Consider the following 26413-nt stretch of genomic DNA (forward strand, 5'->3'; position numbering starts at 1 on the left):
CATTTGTAATTAGACGATATCTATGCATGAAAGATATTTAAGAAAAAAAAAAATTATAATATTAAATTGTTGCTTTACTTTTCCTGTATTCAATAATGCACCGCCTACTTATTTCTCGGTTTGCCCAATGGTTGACTGATAGAGAACACCGTCCGGTGTTAAGTCCGCCAAATGTACATAGAATTTTACTGAGCATTAAAATTTTAATGAATAAATAAAGACAATAGAATCCAAAACGAATTTTCGTTCTAGAGTAACAAATAAAGGAAAAACAACTGGATTATGAAGTGTCTCCTTTTTTCGATCGGTACGCTATCACAGTAGCGTAAAATACATATTAATTGCGAATTAATATGTATTTTAAAATAGAATTTACTTCACTGTTCATTATAACTAACCCTAATAATCCCGTTACTCTCATTCGAAGTTCAGCACCAGGATTTCCGTCAATCTCGACGCAACCGGAGCATTTCACGCGTAAAGCCGCTACACTCTATTGTTTATACCTGATTAAGGAATTAACAGAACCAGAGTACAGTGGCAAGAACCCGAATACGGAACTTGTTCGGCTATAGTTAGTATGAGCGTCCGTTTTGCCGTGGTTATTTATTCCGGCTATTGTTTGTTTTGTCACAGAGCTGTGTATATACACATTTTACACGAGTCGTGACTTTTTTTATGAATGGACATGCAATATGAAACGCGCCTGTCCTAATAATGTAGAATACGGGAAAGTAGACAGATCTATCTATATATTGGGTCTTGTTATAAGCTGCGAATTTATTTTATTATCAGTAGCATTGCGTATTTTCAACTTACCCCAAAAAAAGGTGATTCACAATTCGGTTGTATTTTTTTATGTTTGTTACCTCATAACTCCGTCAGTTATAAACCGATTTAGAAAATTCTTTTTTATCTGAAAAGATATACTTATAGATTTGTCTCGCAGAAATTTTCTCAAAATCGGGTCAATAATTTAGTTTATAGATCTAAATAACTGGTTTTGTCACAAATGAAGTAGGACACAATCTTTAATTATTATCACAATCTATCAATATGTTCCGATTATACAGACGAAGCTGAAGAAACAGCTAACTTGTTATAAGTAATAATATCATAAATGTTTTTAGATTTTTTTATTGTTAAATAATATGTTATTTAATAACATGTTATTTAGACCTCACCGAAGAGCAATTAAACAAGCTTGAGCGTCTCCAAAATTTATGTATCCGCTTCATATTTGGTCTTCGCAAATATGATCACATTTCTCAATTTCGTACTCAACTCAAGTGGCTCTCTATCCGTTTTCGTCGTAATCTGCATATCCTGTCTCTTCTTTACACAATCCTTTTTAATCCTGCTGCTCCTGATTATCTAAAAGACCGATTCTTGTTTCTCAGTGAGGCTAATGATCATACTTTACGCAGTGTCAATAACCTCCGACTTAAATTTCCCACTCATTCTTCTTCCTTTTATTCTAGATCCTTTACTGTTCAGGCAGTTCGTCTATGGAACTCACTACCTACCTCTATTCGGTGCGCTCAAACTCTTACTAGCTTCAAAACCTCTGTTAAATCTTACTACCTCTCACTTTAGTACTATTTTCCTGTGTTCTCTCTTCGTTTTCCTTCATCATTTTTTTCTGTTGTATGTATGCTGTTAAGTATGTGTATGTTATGTATATATTTAATTGTGTATATATTATATATGTATGTGTATGTATGTATGTATGTTATGTATATATTTAATTGTGTTTATATTATATATGTATGTGTATATATGTATGTATGTATCTATATATGTTTGTATATGATAATATTTATATAATAGTGCGCCACCTACTCTTTGTCTTTTTCTCAATGTCCTCTACCCAAAGGTTGTCTGGAAGAGATTGCTTAGCGATAAGGCCGCCTTTTGTATCACTTCTCATTAATATTTACTGTATTTGTTATTTCTCTTTTTACTTGGTGCAATAAAGTGTAAATAAATAAATAAATAAATAATTTATAGTTAAAGGTATAATTAAACTCTGCACGCACACAACTTATGCTTTTTTCGAATACTTGAATCAAAATAAGTTTAACATAACCAACCATATCTATATACAGAGCTCTAGTATGTATGTTATTACCAAAAGGAGAAGTCACATAATATAGTAGTTATAATCTGTTTAAACAAAACTTAATAAAAAAATAAGCCAATTTTGTCAAATTTATAGTAGAAACACTAAAATCTAACCAAAATATAACCTGGACCTACCCGTAAGACGTTTTAAAGATATTTTAAAGACTATTTATTCGAAATTGATAACATATCGAAACATTCAATCAAATAATTGATTTTTTATTTGTACTACAATCTGCATCAACAAGTGCATATGGTCTTCGTTTAATTACTTTTTTATTAAGTTCTATTCAAACAGACTATGATGTCTCAAAGTGTTATTTTTTCAAAACTTATTCGATATACATATATATTACGATCGATACAAAAATGACCGGAAGTGGCGAATTTTTGAGTGAACATCTAAATCCAAAAAAATACCTTTACCTTTGTAAAATGGTTTCTTAACCTCAACTCGATTGGTACCTAAGTAAATAATTTCGAAGTTTACTCATCACATCGACATGTAAATTTGAACACTGTAGTTATAATTTTTCAAACCGATACCTAAATACAAATTATGTATATTCTGATTCGAATAACTACCGATTAGTCATATGAATTTATGATAAATAATTTGATGATATTACAGAAGTGGGCTGGTATTATGTAAATAATGTCGTACGATATATATACGTGTATACTATAAGTACTTATATACGTATACTTAGCCGTCTGTTCTAATTTTTTATATCATTAGTATATAAGGTTCATATTTGTTTTGCGTTACATCTTAAACAAAATCTTCCTTTACAGATACGTGAAATATGTACTACAAAGGCCATGTGAGTAAAGCGGATATTAGTAATTTATATAATTATCATTAATTACTTATGCAGTTCGAGTTCACTTCAAATCGCAAATCGTAAATTTCTTTATCTTCTCTTTCGTTAGATAATTTTTTGTGACGTATCTATATCGATTTTTAATCTCTAAAAATCTCCATACACTAAATTTCATAGCCATTTACGGGAACTCAAAACATATATACCTAGCTACACAATACGAGTGCCTTACGTTTACTGCATATAAATGCCAATCACGCATAACCAATGGTAAATAATTTCACACAGGCGTGTAACTTTCCATAGCGGATAGCACACAGTGACAGCGTGACATTCATTGATAGGTGCACAAACACAGACGCAAATTATCAATGAACCTGACGTATACGTATCGTTTAATGAATGGAGACCTTGAGGTTGTTTCTCGAGGCGCTGACATTGGAAGCCGAGCAATGAACTTCTATGTGAAAATCAGTTACGCTATTATTTTATATTGTTGTATTGGATTTTCGTTAAGTAAATACATAATACTGCACATTACTGCTTATACGTCCGTGTGGTTCCGGCATAGAATAGGCCACCCATTCTTTTCTTTTGGATGTCGTAAAAGGCGACTAAGAGAACTTAAAGGTAGGTGAATGGGCAACAACGTTCCTCTTAAAATATCTCTAAAAGCCTAATTACGGTTGCCAACCCGCCTGTCAAACATAGCAACTACTGGCAAAACTTCAGTTATGGGAAAGGCTTATGTTTAACAGTGGATAGTTTACGGCTGAAATGACGATGATGTGGGACCTTAAGAGAGATGGTTGGATATGATATTGAATACTAAGGTAACTGAAAATATATGAATGAATGAAAGAACAGTATAAAACAGCGACCCTAAAAGATATACGACATGGGCAGGTAGTGCAATAAATAAAAACGTTTCCGAGAATATAGTACTTTATGCTATGGGCGATTTACTCGTAGAAAGAGTAAGTTTATGACTTACGAAATTTATGAATTAAAAATATAAATAAGGTAATATAATGCCGATCTCAGTGTGCTACTTAAAATATCATATAACTACATAAGTACAAATTTCTGTTTTTTTTTTATAAGAGGAAAAATTCATGGCATTTTTGGACCATTACTTCTAGAAGGGAGTGGGGGTTCAGAATTTACCAATGACAATAATTTTATATAAACTTGGAATTTTATATATTTAGTTTTTTATTTGGTAAATAAAGCATAATCTGTTTTCGCAACTTAAAAGTTAAAGCAACAATTAAAATTTGGGGATTGCTGCTAATAGGGATAAATAAATATAACTAAACTAAGCATTACTAATCTTTACTATTTATTCCAACTACACTTTTTATTATTAATATAATGATTAGATCGTCTCAAAATTAGTATAAGCTTTTTTCACATAGAAATAAACCCAGAAGCGTGAATTCCGAAAAATATCCTTGTTATTTACTAATTTCGCGCTCACCTAATTATTAAGAGAATTTCAAATAGATTTATGATAATATTTATCAAAAGCTTGCCTTGGCACGGTTAGTAGGCAGGTATTGAAAACTCTGCGTGAATCATTGGCATAACAAAATATCAGATCGTGCATGGCACGAGCGCGCCATTCTCCCAACTCATCGTCAGTGATTAAGCTGAAAAATATTTGATCTACTTTAGAATATATGGCTCTATATATTTAATGAGACTATCAGATCTTAATAATATAATAATATAGTAACTATAATCTATTAGCCATCTAAAGTGATTTACATAATTTGTTTTCCTATTTCTAAAATTTATGCATAGAAAGTAGCAGACAACAAGCTAATCCTAAGGTATAGAAAAATGAGAAAATATCAAAAACTATCAAGTCTGTGACAATCTTAGTCTATCAGAATGAACGTTACTGTAGTTTGCATATTCTAGTAACTTTTTACAATCACTTCAAAATGTATTAGGTCTAGAAATATCTTATTCTTCAAGAATAGCAATGCATCAGGGATGCCACGATATAGTTTATTTATTTATATCCTAATGATAAATTAATCGTAAATATTAGTAATTTATGATAATCATCAATATAATTATAATAAATATTTCTCTTTAATATATTTGTATCATAAATAATCCAATTGTTGGGAAAGGCCTCCCTTATTTTATTTCATTCTCGTTAATTTATGGTTCCGTTATATACTGATATCGGGTTAATAACTCCGCTATACACGAATCACGATAGTAAATTTGTTTTGTAACCCGCCAATGAAAATGCACTAGTCTAGTCAAGGAGCCTTTTGAACACTGCGGGTTCAATCCCTTCCCTCCCTGTTTATTTATAGGCGACGGTTACTATTTTCAATCAAGTTGTTCATCATCTTTCGTCAGCTTTTTTATTACTCCAAGTTGCATATAATTTTTTTTTAATGGATAACAATAAATGGTAACCCCAACTGCGCTATCGATATACGCTGACAGGATACTAGTGAGAGATGATAGGTGAGGGTGAAAGCAGCCCAGTTGTTTCATTGGAATGAATTTATGAAGAAATACATAATTAAGGTGGTATCCATGGGGGACCGCGATGAGGACGGATTGATATTACTATTAATTCCTTTCCCCCGCATAAAACATTTTATTTACTAGGTTCCATATTTGGGTAATATATCAAAAGCCTTTTTGGTACAGATTTCGGAAAAAGACATAACTGATTCGGCGTAAATAAAACCACTTAATTTTTTTTTAGTACTAGTATATATAATGCAATGTAATAAGTAAAACTAAGTTCATTAAATCCATAGTTTCCGAGGAAAAAAAAATTAATCTGATAACTTTTTGCTAACTACGCGATGCGAGTTCGACGAGCTAAGCTTCATTTTTTATTTTGGCACATAGTTTGACGACATCCTGTTTGGATAATGTTTTCCAAACGGATCTTACTGCCTGTTGACTGAACTATTGTTACTCCAATTGTGAACATTTCATTAGTACGTACTTACATCGGATATGACGCAAACCGTACAGTTCGTAGTTCCGTGATCCAAATCCGCATGGTTTGGCCCGCAATTTCGATATTTGCGAACACGTAATATAACTAACAGTTCTTCGAGTTTGACCATACATAGTTCTGCAAATATTCATGTGTCTGCGTACGTCTCTGTTTACTATCTAATTTTAGATAACATGATGTCATGTCACGTGTTTGTCGGAATACTAAAAGATTATAAATTAAAACAAACATTATAATTATTCACAAACTGTAATTTGAATCCTTTCCTATTTCCTACTACTACTACTATTAATCGTGTGAGGGTGACGCCATCTATTGTCAGATTTTCTGAACTACTTTCATTATAACCGAAGGCCTCTGACGTCTCTTATTGGATGATGGCTTTACATTCCCATTTAGGACTCTTCGACTGATGAAATTACTGTTAACGTTCACTTCCTACTTATAGCATAAATTTAAAATTATGAATAACATATACAGGTGAAACGAATATGACTAACATAGATCGAAGACTAAGGAGTCAGTGGACGCAGGTAGCTCGTGCCTGTTCCTTAGGGCCGTCTATGGGAAGGCCTATGTTCAGTAATGTACAGATAACAGAGGATATAATGATAAAGAGTGAAATAGAAATCGTTATCATCCTTTTAAAATAGTGTTCGACGAATAAATTTCAAAATTTTTTCTTAAAGAAACATATATTGAAATACGACAAAAAATTATTATCTTCCCACACTGACATGGCACATTTAGCAGTGAAATTTACTGGCATACTCTATAAATTGAACAAGTCCAAAATTTTTGGATTCAATTGATTTTTTATCATACTAGCTATAACCCGCGGTTTTACCCGCGTGAATTAGAAGATAAAGAATCTTAGATATATGCTAAGTAAAGGATAAAAGTTGCCCCTGTATCAATTTTTATTCCAAAACGTTCAGTTGTTTTTGCATGAAAGATTAACAATATCCATCCATCAAGAACTCTCACATTTACAATATTAATAGGATTATTTTGGTAAACAATGAAATGGTGTGAAGTAGCAAATAATAAAACACACAGCCAAGTCATTAACGTGCTCATAAATTCGTATTAGATAAGTGTTTTGACTACTTTGTGCCGTTGATTCATATCATAAAACAAAAATTACTCACTACACACAACACGCAGTAAAAGTATTTCAAAAATTTTTGCAATAATATGAAATCTTGCAAACTTATATAAAAGATATGTGACATATTTTTCAGATGACAATTTTTTTTCTACAGAACTTATTCGTTTACACACGACTAGCTGTACTCTCGCTTGGGTACCTCTGTCCCATTCGTGTTTCAACCGTGAAGCAGTTGTGTTTGCATGGCTGTGTTTCGATTTAAACGGTGGGATATGGCATGAATTTACTCGGTACGAATGAATAATACCTGAGTCCTCAGGAATGGCAACGCATGGGGGGTATCATGGGCGAAACAGTATACTCTGTTATGTCCATGGTACTGCTCATGTCTATAGGCGACGGTTACCACTATCCATCAGGTGGGCCATCAGCTTGTTTGCCATTCTAAGTTGTATAAAAAAAAAAAACATTCTGTATATTAAATTTACTAGTTTTAGCGAGAAAAAGTAACAAAAATCCATACATACGTCATTCAAATTCTCAATATGTCTTTCTCATGTTATTGTGGCAACCATTAAATTATTTTAGACTAGCGATCCGGCCCGGCTTCGCACGAGTAGATAGAATTTTCTAAAATAATATATAGCTTACATTACTCGTTGATAATGTGGCTTTCTATAGGTTAAATGTTTTTTTAAAATAAGTTGAGTACTTTTTGAGTTTATCCATTACAAACAATCAAATCTTTCCTCTTTATAATCTTACTTCTAATAATATAATAAAATTGTAACTAAAGGATGTCTGTACATCCATGTAAATTTGAATGTCTATCTGTCTGTATGTTTGTTCCGGCATCACGTAAATACTACTGCACTAAACTGGATATGGTTTTTACAATTCTGCTACTTAAGACGTAACTTAATATCTGGTATATGATTTATCTCGATAAGCCACCGAGAAGTAGCCTATTTCATTGGTATTTATACTTCTGTAATTCACGCGTACATAGTAGCAGGCAAAAATCTAGTAACAGTATAGAATTATATTAAGAGAAATGTTCGCTATAGCAATCTATTGGAAAAGCCTGTATAAACTTATACACCGTAGAACAACTAAAGACTGAAACGATGATAGCGGTGATTAACAAATTTAATATGTATATATGTATGTTTTTATTTTTTATACCACTGAGGTGGCAAACAAGCATACGGCCTACCTGATGGTAAGCGGTTATCATAGCCTATGAACGCCTGCAACACCAGAGGTATTACGCGCGCGTTGCCGACCCTGTATGTTAGTCTCTTGGGAAAACCTCGGCAGGGAGCTCATTCCATAACCTATGTTAAATTATAAATATTAAATATAATATTTAACAGCAAAGAAATAAAGTAAAAAGTATTATATATGCCAAATAATACGAGTACACTAATATATATATTTATATATATTCAGAGCATATTTTTCGCGTGACCTGTATCCGCATATCTACGAGCAGCATCTCTAATTTTCAGTGTTTCATATGAAATTAAAAACAAATACAAAACAGCATCCTACTGAGTCAGACATAGCGATGTAATATCTGTTTGTTTTGTCTGTTTGACCGGCGCCGAAGGTCGCTTTCACCGTGAATCATAAGCACCCGCGGAACGCGTGCCATAATTTGTCACTTAAAGATTGCGTTCGTTTATTTAATTACGTTATCATTTAAATTATATTACATTATACAATATATCTGTTAGCCATATGGTCCCAGCATAGAATAGGTCACTTCTTTCTTTCCTGTGGGTGTTGTAAATAGCGAGTAAGGGATGGCGAGGGATGGGCAGCAGCGTCCCTCTTAAGAAATCTCTAAACTAACTGTAGTTGCCAATCCGCCTGCCATGCGTGTCAACTACTTGCAAAAGCCCCCCAAAGGGAAGGCTTATACTCAGCAGTGGATAGTTACAGGTTGATATGATGATATATCAATTGGTATTGGACAAATAAAAACCAAGATGATGATAATGATGATGATATACGTGTTAGAAGTTATAGTTTTATTTAATTAAAATTTTTGAAATAAGTTTATAAAGTCTTTAATCTAAAGGGAATAATTAAATTGTTTTCTAATCAAAATTGTTATAGTTATTATAAATTATTATATCAAAACTAATATTATAAAGAGGGAAGTTTTTTTACATATATTTTTAATAAATAAACTGAAAAATACTTAACCGATTTTATAAATTCTTTCATCTGTAGAAAGTTATATTATCAGCGAGATATAAAAATTATTAAGTTTAAAATTTTACAAATCTGCATATACGTACATACATACATATATATACATATGAAGTACCTCTAGACATTATTTGTAGAATTTGTAAATCAAACATCTCAACATCTGTATTATTTATCTATATAGTCTCCATAATACAAGTAGGATGTAGATAGTTATCAAAGTCACAGAATGAATCACCTAATTATATTTTGTATTTATTTTTATATTATTAATATGTTTTTGACGATCTTTTTATTATAGCAGTTGACATAATTATCTCACCTTCTGATAATTGCGGGTTCTTTTTAATGTCTGATTATGAAACCCCGCCTACGCTATTGGTATACACTTGCAAGGCACCAGTGAGGGATGATAGGTGAGGATGAAGCAGGTCAGTTAGCCTATCGTGCCGAATTCAACAATAAATCAATCATGATGGATTCCAGGGGGACCCGCGAAAAGGTTGACCTGATAGGATATATTGCTAGCAATGGGGTTGCTAATCCCCATTACTAATTCTCCGTCCTGATCGCGGGTTCGATCCTATACAATACAAATATCCAATCACCTATCAATCAATCGCAAGTCTTCTTGACCCTTCCTTTAGGAAGGCTCAGGCGAGGCTTCAGGCAAACTCCATTGCCCAGAATTCATCACCAGAGGCATCTAACCTCAGTTTTTGGGTTCAGTGCCCGCTAGCTAGGATCATGGTGGTGATAGGTGATGTCTATCCCTTGTCTTATATCCATAGTACAAGTTGTACCTAGTTTGAGACTAGGTGGCGCTATACGTATGTTCCGTATTTATTAATTTATGTTGTGTTTACCACATTCTAAACATGATTAATGACACAATTTAAAATAAATATTTTTTTGGAAATTTTATCTGTATATCTGTATGTTTGTTCTGGCGTTATGCAGAAACTATTTCACCAAATTGGACAAATTGGATGTAGTTTTTACAGTTATGCTCCTGAAAGTCTAACTTAAAATCTAGTGGATTTTATCGTGACACGTCACCTAAGTTATCTATACAATTGGTTTTTCTACTTCTGAAAACCACGCGTAAGCTTAGTAGACGTAAAGCTAATCAGTAAATAAATAAATAAAAATAGATATACAAGCATCATACATACCTGAGGTCATTTATACTAATATTTATTTTAGTGACCAAAATCAGAATTGCATTCTTAAAAGCCTTTGGAAATTCCAATTTTCTGACGTTAAATTGAAGGCTCGAATTCTGGGAGATCGAAAGTTGCGGTCAACATGGACTCGGTGGTCGTCTGAATTGCGAGACTCTGAGTCAAAGTTGACGAAGAAACTTTTCTATTTTCAAATCCTCTTGTAATAAACATGAGAAAAATGAGTCAGGTCAGATAACAAAAAAAGAAATGGTCGTAAAAACCACGTGATCACTTAACAATGTATGTATAACACTATGTATAACAATTTTAACAAATTAATATTTCTATTCGTATTACTTGGCAAAAATGGTATAGATTCATACTCGACTACATTACAGAAAAGACAAAAAAAAAAAATTATCTACCCAACTAACAACTTGACGCGCCACATTACGAATTTTATGGAAGGCTTAACATTTTTGTCACTTATCGCTCCAACCTCCTTTGCAGAAATTATTCAGTGCCACTAATAGAATATTGTCTTAAAGTTTAAGGAATAAAATAATTAAATCATTAGATTCTTTTAAGACTTAAAGAAATATAATCATTTCATTCAATTATACCCTGTATAGATTACATAAAAACCCTTTACTCATAAAATCGGTGTGATTTACTGCCTAACTTTAAAGAGGATACCAAGTTTTTTGACTACCACTTTTGCTTTGAATTCGATGAAGCATCAAAATATTGCACTTCATTTTTATTTATTTTTTTACAACACCAAAGGCATTGCAGGTGTGCTGCCGGCCTTTTAAAAAGGAATATGCTCTTTTCTTGAAGCTTATAATATTGTATCGGTTCGGAAATAAATGTAAAATCATGTGAAGAAAACACTTCAATAGGTAAAATAGGTTTGTATTAGATTTTAATTTTTATAAATAATGGAGAAAGACTATTAGATTCTTTGTATTGTTATCTAATAATTTAGAGTATGGAAGTATTTTTTTTTTCTTGAATTTATCACGATATACCAACTGATCTTTATCCTCATTATTTCATCCTTCCCTATTATATAGTGGTATACCATTAGAACTGGGAAGTGTACCATTCCATTATCATCCAAAAATAAAAATATAATGGGTGTAATCATCGCGGAAAAACTTATGTTTCATACAATCAGTTAAGAGTAGTTGCAAATGAAACCATATCAAATTCTAGTTTCACGGACACCATCAATGACGTACACGTGAATAATGACATGATTCATTCATTTACGGATACGGTACAGATGTACAGATATAGTAAAATAATATCCCATAGTACTCGTACGGGAAAACCTAGATGTGTCTCGATCAGCTGAAACAAGGTACCATTCATACGGTTTATGTACCATCTGTAGTAATATGGTATTGTGAATCATCAATTAAAATTTTGCGATCCTGTCATCGCATATCTTTATACTATTCAAGTCAAATATAATAGGAATAGTAGAAAAAGAGATCCCTAACGATTATCCTTACTAATATTATAAATTTAAAAATGAATTTGTTCGTTTGTTTATTACCTTACAGTGCATAATGCTTAACTAGTCACTATGAAATTTAGTATATACGTAATATGGGATGAAGAAGAAAATAGGCTAATCTTATCCTGGCCAGTAAACATATCTCTATTACGTGGACAAAGTCACGTGGTAAAACTAATGATTATATAAATGTGAATGTTTATCTTTTTTTAAATTTAAAAACTTAATCACATAACAAAACTGTTTGTATCGCAAGATACAAACAATTTTCGTATGCGATTAACTCTCCTTGATAATAGTAATACATTAACGTACGCAATACCCTTTGATTATACATTTTTAATTTATTAACTATAACAAATAGGTGCGTTTGATTTGTAATATTTTGGTTGAAAACAAAGAATTAAATCAAAGGTTTATGCTCAACATTGGTCAGTTAACGACTGATATGATGATGTCAATAATAATTAGGTTACACGTAGGTACATTATTACAGTTACACAAAAGATACTTAATTATCTAACACGAATATTTTTGACTATATAATATTATTCAAAATACTTGCATATTGTTTCATTGTCTCTATTAAAATGTTTTTATTACTCGCTAGTTTTTTGGACGCTAATTCGTACGCGCGGATTTTAGAAGTAAAAAAATTAATAAATTAGACCACTGCTAGATGGCAGATCAAAATAAAACATATACCAGTTTTTAGTGCAAAAACTACATCCAATTTTAATAAATGTACATACAGTCTATAGGCAACGGTTACCACTTTCCATCAGATGGGCCGTCAGCTTGTTTGCCATTCTAAGTTGCATAAAAGAACATATAAAATTTCTAAAAATTATTGTTTTGTAATCTATTATTTATTACGACTATATAGTTATAATGCAAAATGAAGGCTATAAGCAAATAATTATATAAATGTACAATAAATAATTTAAAAATTTTAATCTACAAATATGACTGGACTTTCAGTTTAAAAGATTTCACTTGAAAAATTAACAGAGAAAAGTATGCATTTAAAAAAAATATTTCCTATTTTAAAAAATGCGCTGTATATTAACACATAATAAAAAGTGAAAACGTATTCCAGAGTAGAAACCTCATCTGATTAGACATAGTGTAGAGCGACTGCTAGTTATAAGGCAAGGCGATTTCCAAAAATATTAGGAACATTTGGATGCGTGAAACCTAACACTATATTAAGTGAAGCACCTTGGAAGACGTTTATATCCAGCAGGGTATTACTATAGTCAGATGATAATGAAGAAATATTTGATTGCATTAATTTATCTATAGGTTAGAATTAGGAAGCTTTCTTTGAACCAGCAATTTACACAACAGCTTAGTTAACCTGTTGGTGGAAATAACCATATAAAATGTATAAGCCCTAAAAATGTAAATTTTCCATGCAATACTTTTAAATGCGTTTACATTCTTATTACTATTATTTCTTGCATATCTTTATAAGGAAAAAGAATAACCTTCAAAGTTCAAAGTACTAAATAAATCGTTTATAGCATGAATAATGTATATTTAATGACAGTAACTTTATTATATTGGTTTACCAAACCAATCATCGTAGACACATTCCAATGAGATTTGAATGTATCTACGATGTAGTACATTTATTTTTATTGATCAATTAAAATGAAAAAAGAAAATACACATATAATTCGAAAATACTATGTATATAAATCTCTAAATAATAATAATACACTAATATTTTGAAAAGGAAAGATTTGAATGTTTGTTTGTAATAGATAAAGTCAAAACCGATTTTAAAAATACTTTCACCTATAGAAAGCTACGTTATTAGCAAGTAACCTAGGCTATATATTAATTTAAAGAAAAAAATTAGAGATCCTTATGAAAGTTACAATAATGTACCCAAAATATAAAAAATTGATTTTATTAGGTAAATTTTTGGTAAAAATTAGGCTAATATAAAATACTAATTTATTTTTCTATCTATCTATTTGTGCAAAGTGTGGGTTTATTGCTAGTTATTTATAATAATTATTAAGTTTTTTTTTTTATTTGTAACTGAATGTTAAGTTTATTTTTACACTTTATATCTCATTATTATTATCTGTGTAATACTAATTGGTTGCCTTGTATTTGTGTAGTCCATGGAGATGGGGCACTGGTGACTTGTAACACAGGTTCTTCAAAACCTACAGCAAGCACCAGTCTCTCACAAAATTGGTCGTACATATCTAATTGTACCTCAAATTGTTACTTTATACTACCTTTTGTGAAGAGAAAATAAACCATTCATTCATTCATTCAAAGAAATAATTTATCCAAGAATTTCTCTCTATTTTATATTTATAGAAATAACGTTTTTTGTACATGTCAGTAGGTTTATAAATAAACTGTTGGATTGATTTAAACGAATAGAATATAGTTAGTTTTATGATGATTATGAGAGTGTTATGGTTTAATACTTATACAAAAAGGACAAATCATGAACAGTTTTATAAAACAAATATGATGTCCATATACATGGACCATATTCTGTTAACAATATATGAAGCTGGTGAAATTTTCAACGTATAAATTATTCAAAATTGCATTTAATATTATTACTATATTAGTGTTTAGCATAACGATGTGTGGTACTAACATAGAATGGGCCACCCCTTCTTTTCCCGTAGATATCATAAGCGACTAAAGGAATTTAATAGTCAAGTGATGGGCAGCAGCGTTCCAGCGCAACATCACCAAAGCCTAACTGCGATTGCCAACCTGCTTGCCAAGCGTAGCAACAATCTCCCATTATGGGGAAGACCTATATTCAACAGTGAAGAGCTAACAGCTGATATAATATTAATAATTTAGCATAAATGAAATTACAATTAAAAAAAAAAAAAACATCCCTGCACATATTCGCATAACAAAACCTTCCGGTTCATTATGACTCAACGATAACCGTATGTAGTTTTCCATGCTAATTGTATGGTATTATATGGTAATGTAAATTCTCCTAACTTGCATGAAGACATTGGGAATACCAGAAGATTTACTGATAGAAGTATTCTAAATGGAAGTTACTCATCTTAATTCGCTATAAATCCCTCAACTCAAGGGGGAAAAGGATCGTTAGTATTGGGGTCTGTTAGTCCCAGTGCTATATACCCTATCAGATTTCCTCCTAAAAACTATTGCAAAATTTGTCACGATAGGCTAACGGACCTTTTATCTGCATCTGTTATCTCTCACTGATGCCCTGTCAGCTTATACGGATAGCGCAGGCGGGGTTACCATTCTATTGGTTGGTATGTTTCATTTTTTTTAAAATTTAGCAATGCCTTTATTCGTAATTTTTAAATCATAGCTCGTTCATATATTAAAATTAAAAAAGTATATATGGTACAAGGACGTAGAAAATGAAACCGCAAGATGGTACTAATTGACACCACCATTATATAATATTTATACATACATTTTCTCATTTGTCAAACACTAATTAATCATTATACTTATTACAAACCAACTTCAAAAAAGAGGAAATTCTTATTTTATTTGTATTTTTTATGCTTGCTACATCATAACACAGTCAGTTGTACACCAATTCGGAAAATTCTTTTATTATCTGAAAGGATACGCTTACAGATTGGTCCCATACAAATTTTATCAAAATCGGTTTTGTAATTTAGTTCTCAAATCCAAATAACTAGGTTTGCTACAAGTGAAGTCGGTTTTTTTTTTAATTCATACAAAATTAATTATTTATTTAAAAATAAATAAACTAATTGAAATTTTCATACATTTATATTCCCTTAATAAAGAGAAATAAAACAAATAGTATTGAACCTATTTTTTATTATTCTAAAAATATTTATTTTTCAAAATTTTTCTTAAGGATGAATAAAAAAAATAATAGATTTTATATACAAAATATTATTTTTGTTTTAAAGGGGCTAGTTAAAGTGAACACAGTAACATGATGTGACCTGTAAGCAAGTAATGGGATCCATACGTGAGGATTGCCATCACATCAATTTATACTATGTTGCTGAACATCATTTTGCCAACCTACAAATGCATTTCTTCACGACCCGTTTAAATATCGTAGAATTATAAACATTGCATTGAAGTCGGTTGCTTGGGTATCTCTGTCCCATTCGTGTTTCAATCGTGAAGCAGCTGTGTTTGCATGGCTGTGTTTCGGTTTGAAGGGTGGGATATGGCGTGAATTTACTGGGTACAGAGGAATAACACCTGAGTCCTCAGGAATGGTAACGCATGGGGGGTATCATGGGCGAAACAGTATACTCTGTTATGTCCATGGTACTGCTCATGTCTATAGGCGACGGTTACCACTTTCCATCAGGTGGGCCGTCAGCTTGTTTGCCATTCTAAGTTGTATAAAATAAAATCTTCAAAAGATTATTGCGGTAACTCAATTAGACTCTTTTGAGTTCCCTCTATAATGTTATCACTATTATACTGGTAACATGAAATACATTTATGATTTATTACTAATAAATATAGTTTTATATTTATAATAAGCAGTTATTTATAGTTTTGTTATTCCTTTAGATCCCTGTCTAACAGAAATGCGGCTCTATATTCTGGAAGGATGTGGCGTGGGTGTCTTTCCTGTAGACTCTACAAGTATATATTGATAACAGGGATCCATTAATTAATTATATCCGTAAATATCCATATTTACTATCGCCTTTTAATTGGTCAATATTTTACTTCAGTTAGATACAAATATTATGAAGCATTCGTATTTTTGTTTATAAATACAGAAAAAAATTGCCTTATTAAAAAGTAATGTTCTTCTTTAGACCCTTGGTATATTATTATGTTATTTAATTCCAAAATGCAAAGAAAATATTTTATATTAAGCAATGAATAATATTATGGTAGGAAATAATTGTCACTAATGAGGTTTAACTACCCGTCTGTTAGCAATATATCTGTCGGGCTGACCTCTACGCCGTCTCGATCGCCCCTAGAATCTCGTATCGTATCAGCCTTTAACTGTCCACTGCTGGACAGGCTTCTCTTATAAAGGAGGTGTTGCCAATAGTTTCCATGCTTGGCAAGCGGATTGGCATCCGCAGGTACGCTTTGGAGATTTTTGTAAGAGGGACGCTGCTGCCCATCTTTTGCCAATTAAGTTCACTTATTCGCCTCTTACGACATCCGCGAGAAAGAAAATGGTAACCCATTCTATGCCGGGACGACACGGCACCCTGGAAACTCGTATGTGATTAATTAATTCCTAATGGATTCGTTAACAATAACGGGCTATCTGACCTGAGTTTATTCTCACCTATCATTCTTTACCGGTCGGTACTTAATCGGCGTAAATTAATAGTTAATAGGCGTTAATAGTACAAGCTATACATATAAATTTATCATCATCTTCCTACCCTTATTCTAATAATATGTTTTTATCCATATTACAAAAAGATTTGGCTTTTAGTTTTACGACCACCCGTTCGCCTGACGTCAACCCCGTTTGGGAATTTAACATAATATAATAATATATTAAATACCGGTTATCCTAGGGTTAAGGGGGGTTTTGCCCGTAGTTGCCACAATTGGTAAGCGGGTTGGCAACTGCAGTTAAGCTTTGATGATGTTTTAAGAGGGATCAGCTGCTGCCCATCCGTTTATTTTATTCATTATTTATTATTAACATCAGAGGAAAACGTTTAAGTTATTTATATAACGTAATGCAATAGATTGCATCAAAAATATTTACATATTTTCCTGTAGTAAGCAAACCAATGTACGTAATTTACGTAAGCAGACTAATGACATTAGACGATATCCGATATCATATAACATCATTATCTGATATCGATAAATTTATCGATATTACGTAGGTAACAAAAGAACTATTGTGATGTCATTATTAAATAAATGTCTAGTAAAATAGCAAACGATTTTATTCACATATCACACACTTAAAATATGTGGTTGGGATTGAAATATATGTAAAAAAAAAATGTATACATTAAATATTGTAATTGTAATAATAATATTATTATTACGTTTCTCTTAGTCAAGTTTTTTTTTATGCAACTTAGAATGGCAAACAAGCTGACGGCCCACCTGATGGAAAGTGGTGCACGTCGCCAATAGACATGAGCAGTACCATACACATAACAGAGTATACTGTTTCGCTCACGACACCTCCCATGCGTTGCCATTCCTGAGAACTCAGGTGTTATTCCTCTGTACCCTGTAAATTCACTGCCATATCCCACCCTTCAAACCGAAACACAGCTATACAAACACAACTGCTTCAGTGTTGAAACACGAATGGGAAATTATATATGATTATTTTATTCGTCTGTCTTTTAATTTATATCACTATCAACTGACCCATTACTGGCCACTGCTGAATTTAGGGCTCCCATATAGACTGCTCTAAGGAACAGTCCTGATTTACCAGTATACACTAATCCCTACAAAACCTTCTGTCCCATTCGTGTTTCAACCCTGAAGCACTTGTGTTTGCATGGCTGTGTTTCGATTTAAAGGGTGGAATATGGCGTGAATTTACTGGGTACAGAAGAATAACACCTGAGTCCTCAGGCAACGCATAGGGGGTATCATGGGTGAAACAGTATACTCTGTTATGTCTATGGTACTGCTCATGTCTATAGGTGACGGTTACCACTTTCCATTAGGTTGACCGTCAGCTTATTTGCCATTCTAAGTTGTATAAAAAAAAATCATTTGAGATCGTCACTCCATCTAGTGAGGGGTTGTCCTACACTGTATTTACGCTTTTAGGTTCGCCACTCAAAAACTTTTCTACTAATCGTATCTTTATATTAATTCTTGATTCTATATTCTATATGACGAGTTGACCCATCGGCCGTATCTAATAGCGAGGACAAGTCGCTCTATTATTTATGCTACCCACAACTATAAACATATACCTATAACAAAAAATAAACGCTTTTCGACGATAATGTTATCAAGACTACCATTGGAATTAGCTTTTTTTTTAAAAAAAAAAGGTAAATAAATAAATAAATTCCATATATCCTTTTTCTTTCTCCATGCAGGTTATATAAAAAAAAAATTGAATTTGGAACGGACAGTGTCTGTCAAGTCAGCCAGTTGTTCAATAATTTTTAAGGCTAAATTCTGTTTTTTTTTTTTTATATTATAGTAAACATTAAAATTAGCTACAAACATGGAAAAAATCTTAATCAAAATTTAAAACTATTACGTCGATTAAATCAAAATACAAGGAAAATTATATTCAAAACCGGCACTAACCAACATTTATTGTTGAGTCTATAAATAAACCTTGATTATGTAACAGTATAATCAGTCTATTATGTGCGTTGATACGTTTCGTTTTCCGAGCGCGATGACCTTGGTGTGGCGCGCGCGTCGCGGGCGTGGCGCGACGTCACCCGCGTCACAAGCATATACGTCACAGTTCCACAGAACCGTAGACGCGATAATAGGGTGACTATGGCTTGTGTTCAGTTTTATGAGACATATCATAATACTTTTGCGTTTAATTTTATTTATATAAATAATAAGTGGCTAGATGACCACTCAGAATCGAGATTGTAATTTCAACGTTAGTAGTTAGTAATCAAAGTAGTAATCGAAGTATGCTACTTCGGATTTATGATGATAAGTCAAGTCAAGACGATGATAAGTCTTTCAATAGTATTAGAATAGAGCAATTCAATTAGTATTTTGCGCAACTTATATAACACCCCAAGCTTACTTTTTCTATTCCAATTTTAAAACAAACAATATAATATGAAAGGTCTTGTTTTTTTTTTCTAACATACTTGTTCAAAGTAAATATTAAAAAAAAATATAGCAATTGTTTTTAAAGAAGATTTTTTTACATAAAATAGGTTTTTTTCTTCAAATTATTGTTTATACTAACAAATAAGTAATGAACTCCCAAAAGTTTGTTTCGTATTTAAATAATAAAATATTAGTCCTTAGTAGACAATATTTGTTTAAGTACACATATTTAAAAATATATATACAATAATAACATGTTAGTAAAATTTATTAAAATCAACACAATCAACAAATCATGGTCACCCTACACATTAACGACGTCACACACAGCGCGAGACTGTTAGCAGTTACGCAGCCCTGTGGGGATTTTGTATCCATAACGTTTCCGATCCGAGCTCCGTCATAACTTCTACCAGGAATCATCAGGACAAAGTCCTGTGTGTAACCCTAACTGACAACCATGATATAAGCATATCCGTTTTGACTCAATTGATTTAAAACGCGTGGGAAATTGTAAAACATTTCCAATCATCGCAGTGACGTTATGATGATTGCTGCGATAAAACAGTAATCATGGAAAAACATACGGGTTAGGGGATATTTTAATGAGAAATTATGATGATTATTCATTACCTGTATACAGTGAAATAGTTTGGAAATTCTGATGACTGGAAATTGGTTTCGGGGTACGAATTGGAAATTTTATCGTTTCGTTTCGTTTCGTTTCTGTTACGCCCTCGTGACCGGGATATGATCGTTGACCGAGATAAACAGTAGTCTATATTCCTTTTCATTCCGTATAGTACACGAATACTAAATTTTATAGTAATTGGTCAGGCAGTTAAGATGCTAAGAGGTAACAAAAACAAACAAACTCACTTTCATATTTTTAATATTAGTAAAGATGGATTATCTAGAAACATATAAATTAAAATGATGGAGGCTTTTAACTTGTTGAAAGGTTCTAGATTGTTATCACTAATATTATTTATTGGGGGGGAGGGGGAGGGATTGTTAGCAATGGAGTTTGACAGCCCCATTGCTAGCAATATGCCTTATTAGGTCGACTTCGACGTGATTCCCCCTGGAAACCATCGTGAACAATTCTTGTTGAATTCGTCACGATGGGCTAACTGACCTACTTCATCCTCACCTATCATCCTTCACTGATGCCCCGCCGGTGTATACCGATAGCGCGGGTGGGGCGACCATTCCATTATTATCCATTAAAAAAAATATCCTTTTATTTATTAATTGTAACATAACTAAATTAATAAATTCTTCTTATAAATAATTAATTAACAAGTTGTAAGAAATTTTATTGTATATTTGCTATAACGATTGTAAATTATTAGAAAGGGGGGATAGAGATTGTTAGTAATGCAGATTATCTGTCCCATTGCAATATACTCTATCAGGTCCACCTCCACGTAATCCCCCTGAAAACCATCTTACTGAATTCCTGGTGTATTCATCATGATAGGCTAACTAACCTGCCTTTTCATCCTTACTTATCATCCCTTACTTGTAGCCCGCCAACGTAGATATACCGTTAGCGCAGGCGGCGCTACCATTCCATTATCATACATTAAAAAAAAATATTAGGAAAATAAACGATACTATAATAAATAAAATAATTATATAAATAAATATAATTTGTGTGATAAATGTCACCAAGATTACACACACTTTATTATATGATTTAGAAAAATATAAAAAATTGTTAAACAGTTTTGACATCATTATTGTCTGTTTAGATATCATTTAGTCAACGAAACCCTACTAACTACTAACACTATAAAAAAAAAATTAAGAAAGTGATTTTTTTTCTTCATTTATTTGAATGGATGAAATTTGATATACATTTAGTTGTCAACTTCTAGTTCCGTAGACGAAGTCTTACAAACTAATATTTTACTGTTACTATTATAAGAAAGATTGTAAGAATGGATGGATATGTATTTGTTACTCTTTCACGCAGAAACTACTGAACGAATTTGACTAAAATTTGATACGTGCATAGCCGATAGTTTATATACAACTTATAACATAGGATAGTTCATATAATGATCCACGTAGACGAAGCCGCGGGGATACAGCTAGTTGGCTATAAAAACGAAAGTATAAAATTTCATTAAGTTATTCAAATATATTTACTTCTATCACGAATAAAAGTCTGAAAGGATTTCATTTGGTAAACAGATGTAACATAATCCCTAGTTAATACAACGCCAAAGTTAGTTCTTTCTAATTACTTCACAGATAATTACAGTTATTAACAATTCTTTTTTATAACATAGGTACCTATTTATTTTATTAATAGTGAAAGATAACATGTAAAGAATAAATTATTTAGAGCTAAACAACTACGTGGACAGTTTAAGTCTAATATAATAATTAGTAAATAATTAAAGTCTACACAGCTTTTATAAGAAAATTAAATTTAAAGAAATATATTCATCAATAGACATGCTTAAAATATTTTTTTATTTTTTATCATATGCATCGGGTAGTGACATCTATCGTACAGTGCAAAATCTGACTGCTAATTTTTACTAGTGACATCTGTTATCGAGTAGGTTACTAAGCAGTTTATGAATAACATAGTATTGTTATTTAAAAATGGTAAAACCATAAATGAAAATATTAAAATTAATTTAATTTCATTATATATAATATTATTAACGGTACAACAAAAAATTTGCCTGTTAATATTTTTAAATTTAGTGACATCTAACGGTAGTTTAGCGAACAACACCTGCTATTTGTCAAATGACATCATCACTAGAAAACAGACCAAAAAATTAAGTAATGCCATATTTACAATAATAATTAATATGCGTATTAAGTACTACAACAAAAAATACTAATACAATAAAACACCTGTTTAACTGTGCTTTAAACTTATCCGAGTAACAATTAAAATAAACTAAATTCCATAGAAATACAAAATAAAACACTTCAACTGTCCATTAATATCCCACGGTTGACCCCTGCTCAGCAGCTCTCTCCGCAGGAGTTTTTTTTTTTAATGAATAATAATGGAGTGGTAACCCTACCTGCACTAACGGTATACGTTAGGTGGGCACCAGTGGAGAATGATAAATGAGAATGAAAAGACAGGTCAATTAGCCCATCGTAATGAATTAGAAAATCTGGAATTCAGCGCGATGGTTTTTAAGGACCCACGGAAAGATCAACTTGACATTGCTAGCAATCCGATTGGTATTTTTTTTAACGGGTGAAAATGGAATGGTAACCATGCCTGTGTTATCGGTATACAGCGACGAGGCACCAGTGGAAGATGATAGCTGAAAATGAATGCAGGTCAGTTGGCCCACTATGATGAATTCGACAAGAATTAAACATGATGGTTTCCAGGGGGAATCGCGTGGAGGTCGATCTCAGAGGGTATATTGCTAGTAATGGGGCTATTAAACCCCAATACTACCAATCCCTTTCCCCCTATCCGACTGGTATTATGCATTACTAACAATACCCCCAACTCGCAGGAGAAGGTTAGTAGAATTTAAGTAGATACGATCTTAACCAGACGATTTGGTATAGGCTTTTATTTTTTAATTGTCTTTTACATTGTTCGAATGAAAAGAAGTGATATTACGTTCTTACTCTATCAACACAGGGAAACGTTTTTAATAAACATTTTTATTCAATTAACAACTTCTACAATAGTTTCAACATTCTTATTACTATAGAGGGATCAAGACATGATCTTTTTTTTTATTAATTCGTAGACAATATATTTGTAATAATATTTGAAAACATATTTAATGTGTAATCTTGCATATGGGAATCCTAATTTATTAATACTCGTAAATAGATGGCGCTACACCAGGCATACGGTTGTCAAATTATTGTCAGATTTTGCTGGTTTCCTCTATCCACCTTTCGTTTTAGGCTGAGAGTTTCTTTATATAGGTGATATGGATTGTTAGTTATGGGAATTATCAGTTGATCTATATCGTTAGCAATGTAAATACCCCCGGAAACTATTCTTAATGAATTCTAATAAAGTATAAAATCCTTCCTCTTTATTAGTCTTTTTTTTATACTACTTAGAATGACAAACAAGCTGATAGCCCACCTGATGGAAAGTGGTAGCCGTCGTCTATGGACATGAGCAATACCATGGGCATAACAGAGTATACTGTTTCGCCCATGATACCCCCTATACGTTGCCATTCCTGAGGACTCAGGTGTTATTCCTCTGTACCCAGTAAATTCACGCCATATTCAGTAATAACACCTGAGTCAGGTGTTATTACTCTGTACCCTATAAATTTACTGCCATATCCCACCCTTCAAACTAAAACACAGCCATGCAAACACAACTGCTTCACGGTAGAAACACGAATGGGATAGAGGTGCGACTTTTGTACGAAGTCTCCTTCTGGTAAGTAGGTAAAAGAAAGAAATAATTTTTGACCAAGTAAACTTACATTTCAATGTTTGTGAATAGTCATTTTTATCTATCACCCATGCAGTTTCAGTTGAGAAGATCAAACAAGAAATTTAGATATTATTTTTTCAAAAAATTAAATTATAAATTTGTCTGTATACAGACTACAAAGCTATATCATACAGTTTTTACAACATAATATATCTGTATGTATAGCATAGAAAAGGCTTCGCGGAAGTCAACTTTTTACAATAATTTGTACAATTCAATTGATCTACGAAGCATATTACTTTTTTGTATCACAATTTTGTACTCTAATTGGTTTTGAATCCGGTTGGTGATTGATTTTGTATAAGTGAGTAGATTTATTAGTTTTTTATATTAAATTCAAATTAAGTTTGCTTAATAAAGTAGGTAAGTATTTTTTGTAGCTACTTATGGGCGATGACTTTGTCTCTAAGAAGTTTTTGCAACGAATTCGCCTATACAATCTTCAATAAGAGAAAATTTGACTCAAAATATTTATGAAAAAAAGTCATTAACTTGGGCGAAACGGGGGAAGGGATTGTTAGTAATGGAGACTGAGAATCCTATTGCTAGCAATATACTCAACCAGGTCGACCTCCTCGCGTTTCCACCTGGAGACTATCATAGTTAATTCTTGATGAATTCATCATGATGGGCTAACTGGCCTGTTTTCATTCTCATCTATCACCTTTCACTGGTGCTCCGCCAGCGTATCCCGTTAGCGTAGGCGGGGTTACCATACCATTTTCACCCAATAACTTGGCGAAACCATGTAGTTTAAATTCATTACATTTTATATTTACCCCGGTTAATCAATATATCTCAGGCATGCAGACGAAGTCATAAGTAAAAGCTAGTAAGACTCTGTATAAAACTAAAATGTCTGCTTTGACATAGGTATAGTTTATTGCGATCTTAATAAGGTGGGCGGTAGTTGCAAATAATTCCTAGTTGGATGTTATTTAAATAATTCTTGGCAGGCGTCCAAAATTTAAGCTATATTTACTTACATGATTGATAGTATACTTTTAAAATTGTTGATTGTTGTTAGTAGTTAAAGCACGTCAGGTAAATTCTGAATGTTGTGCTCGCCTTTTATAAGTAAACCTTTAGACCTAATTTTGTATAGATTTTTAATATATATGTATAATGTATTGTGAGTGTGTCTTAATAAATAAAATGTATAATTTTAATTTATTAATTTAATACCTATATAATTAACAAAAATATGTATTTTAATAATTAGAGAACCTTAAAAAATATGATTGGTAATTTAGTTTCTGATAGAAGCTAAATTATTAATCATTCGAATTATTACCTATTTGTTGTTTGTTACCTCACTACGAGAAAGTAGCTAAAGGAAGAAATATTAGTTGAACGTAAAAATAGTGTGTTTTACGTTCGACTAATGTTGTTATGTTCAACTAATAAGTTTCAAACATAGCGACAGAAGATATGACAGCAGATTGAAATAATAAAATCCGTAGTGTTTGTCCTTTGCACGGAAATGTATACAGATGTTATAATGAAACTAATTAGTTAGCTATCTATTTATCTATTCAGCCTACATCACATCATTTTACTGTTGGGTATATATATGTATATGCATGTATATATATATGTATGTATGTATGTATGTATGTATGTGTGTGTGTGTGTGTGTGTGTATAAATGTAGTTATTTTGATTAGAAAACAAAACAATGTTTTTGACCAATCTAAAAGAATATCCTTTCAGATAAATAAAGAATATTCCAAGTCAGATCATAAATAACGGAGTAATAAAAATAATAATATCCGAATTAAGATTCTCTCTCCTTTTTTAAATCTGTTGAAAATACAACATATATGAATATAATATAATTATTTATTTACAGTCTCATACTAAATTAAAATAAGGAATATAATCACAATTAGGGTTACAAACCACATCACTAATGGACGCCCCTTGACCTTCAAACTGAAACATGATAACGCACGTATTACGACTTGAGGGCAGAAATAGATAAGACGTCGTGACTGAGGTGAATCATACAAAACTCGATCACTAGGCCTAATAATAAAAGTGTATATAGGTTTACTTAGAGTTAAAATGTAAAATACTACTAATCGTTTGAGGGTACTACCATCACCAAGGTATTTTTAAACCACCTTCGTTATACGAAAATTTTAAATAATCCAAATTTGAATTTTACTATTAAGAAGGTAGAGACTCGAAATGGTAATCTTC

General features: G+C 32.0%; 2 protein-coding genes across 9 annotated transcripts in view; one reads left to right on the forward strand and one right to left on the reverse strand.

The window, feature by feature from the left end:
• Nucleotides 1-26413, reverse strand: part of LOC113509841 (uncharacterized) — a 91570-nt gene that overhangs the window by 54799 nt on the left and 10358 nt on the right. The gene's annotated exons all lie outside the window — the stretch shown is intronic.
• LOC113509722 (gustatory and odorant receptor 22) overlaps nucleotides 1-26413 on the forward strand; it is a 133841-nt gene that overhangs the window by 50217 nt on the left and 57211 nt on the right. For 6 of the 8 annotated variants that reach the window (XR_008253362.1, XM_052899283.1, XM_031910765.2 and 3 more), the window contains one exon: nucleotides 2920-2948. The exons of the other annotated variants lie outside the window; for them this stretch is intronic. Coding sequence is in view for 4 of the 6 variants with exons in the window: in XM_031910765.2 (XP_031766625.1) it covers nucleotides 2920-2948 (29 nt within the window). In the remaining 2 variants the exon portion in view is untranslated. The remainder of the gene's footprint in view (nucleotides 1-2919; nucleotides 2949-26413) is intronic. 8 annotated transcript variants of the gene reach the window in all.

The sequence above is a fragment of the Galleria mellonella genome, unplaced genomic scaffold (genome assembly GCF_026898425.1).
Source record: "Galleria mellonella isolate WM207_F2 unplaced genomic scaffold, CSIRO_AGI_GalMel_v1 utg57, whole genome shotgun sequence".
Lineage (NCBI taxonomy): Eukaryota > Metazoa > Arthropoda > Insecta > Lepidoptera > Pyralidae > Galleria > Galleria mellonella.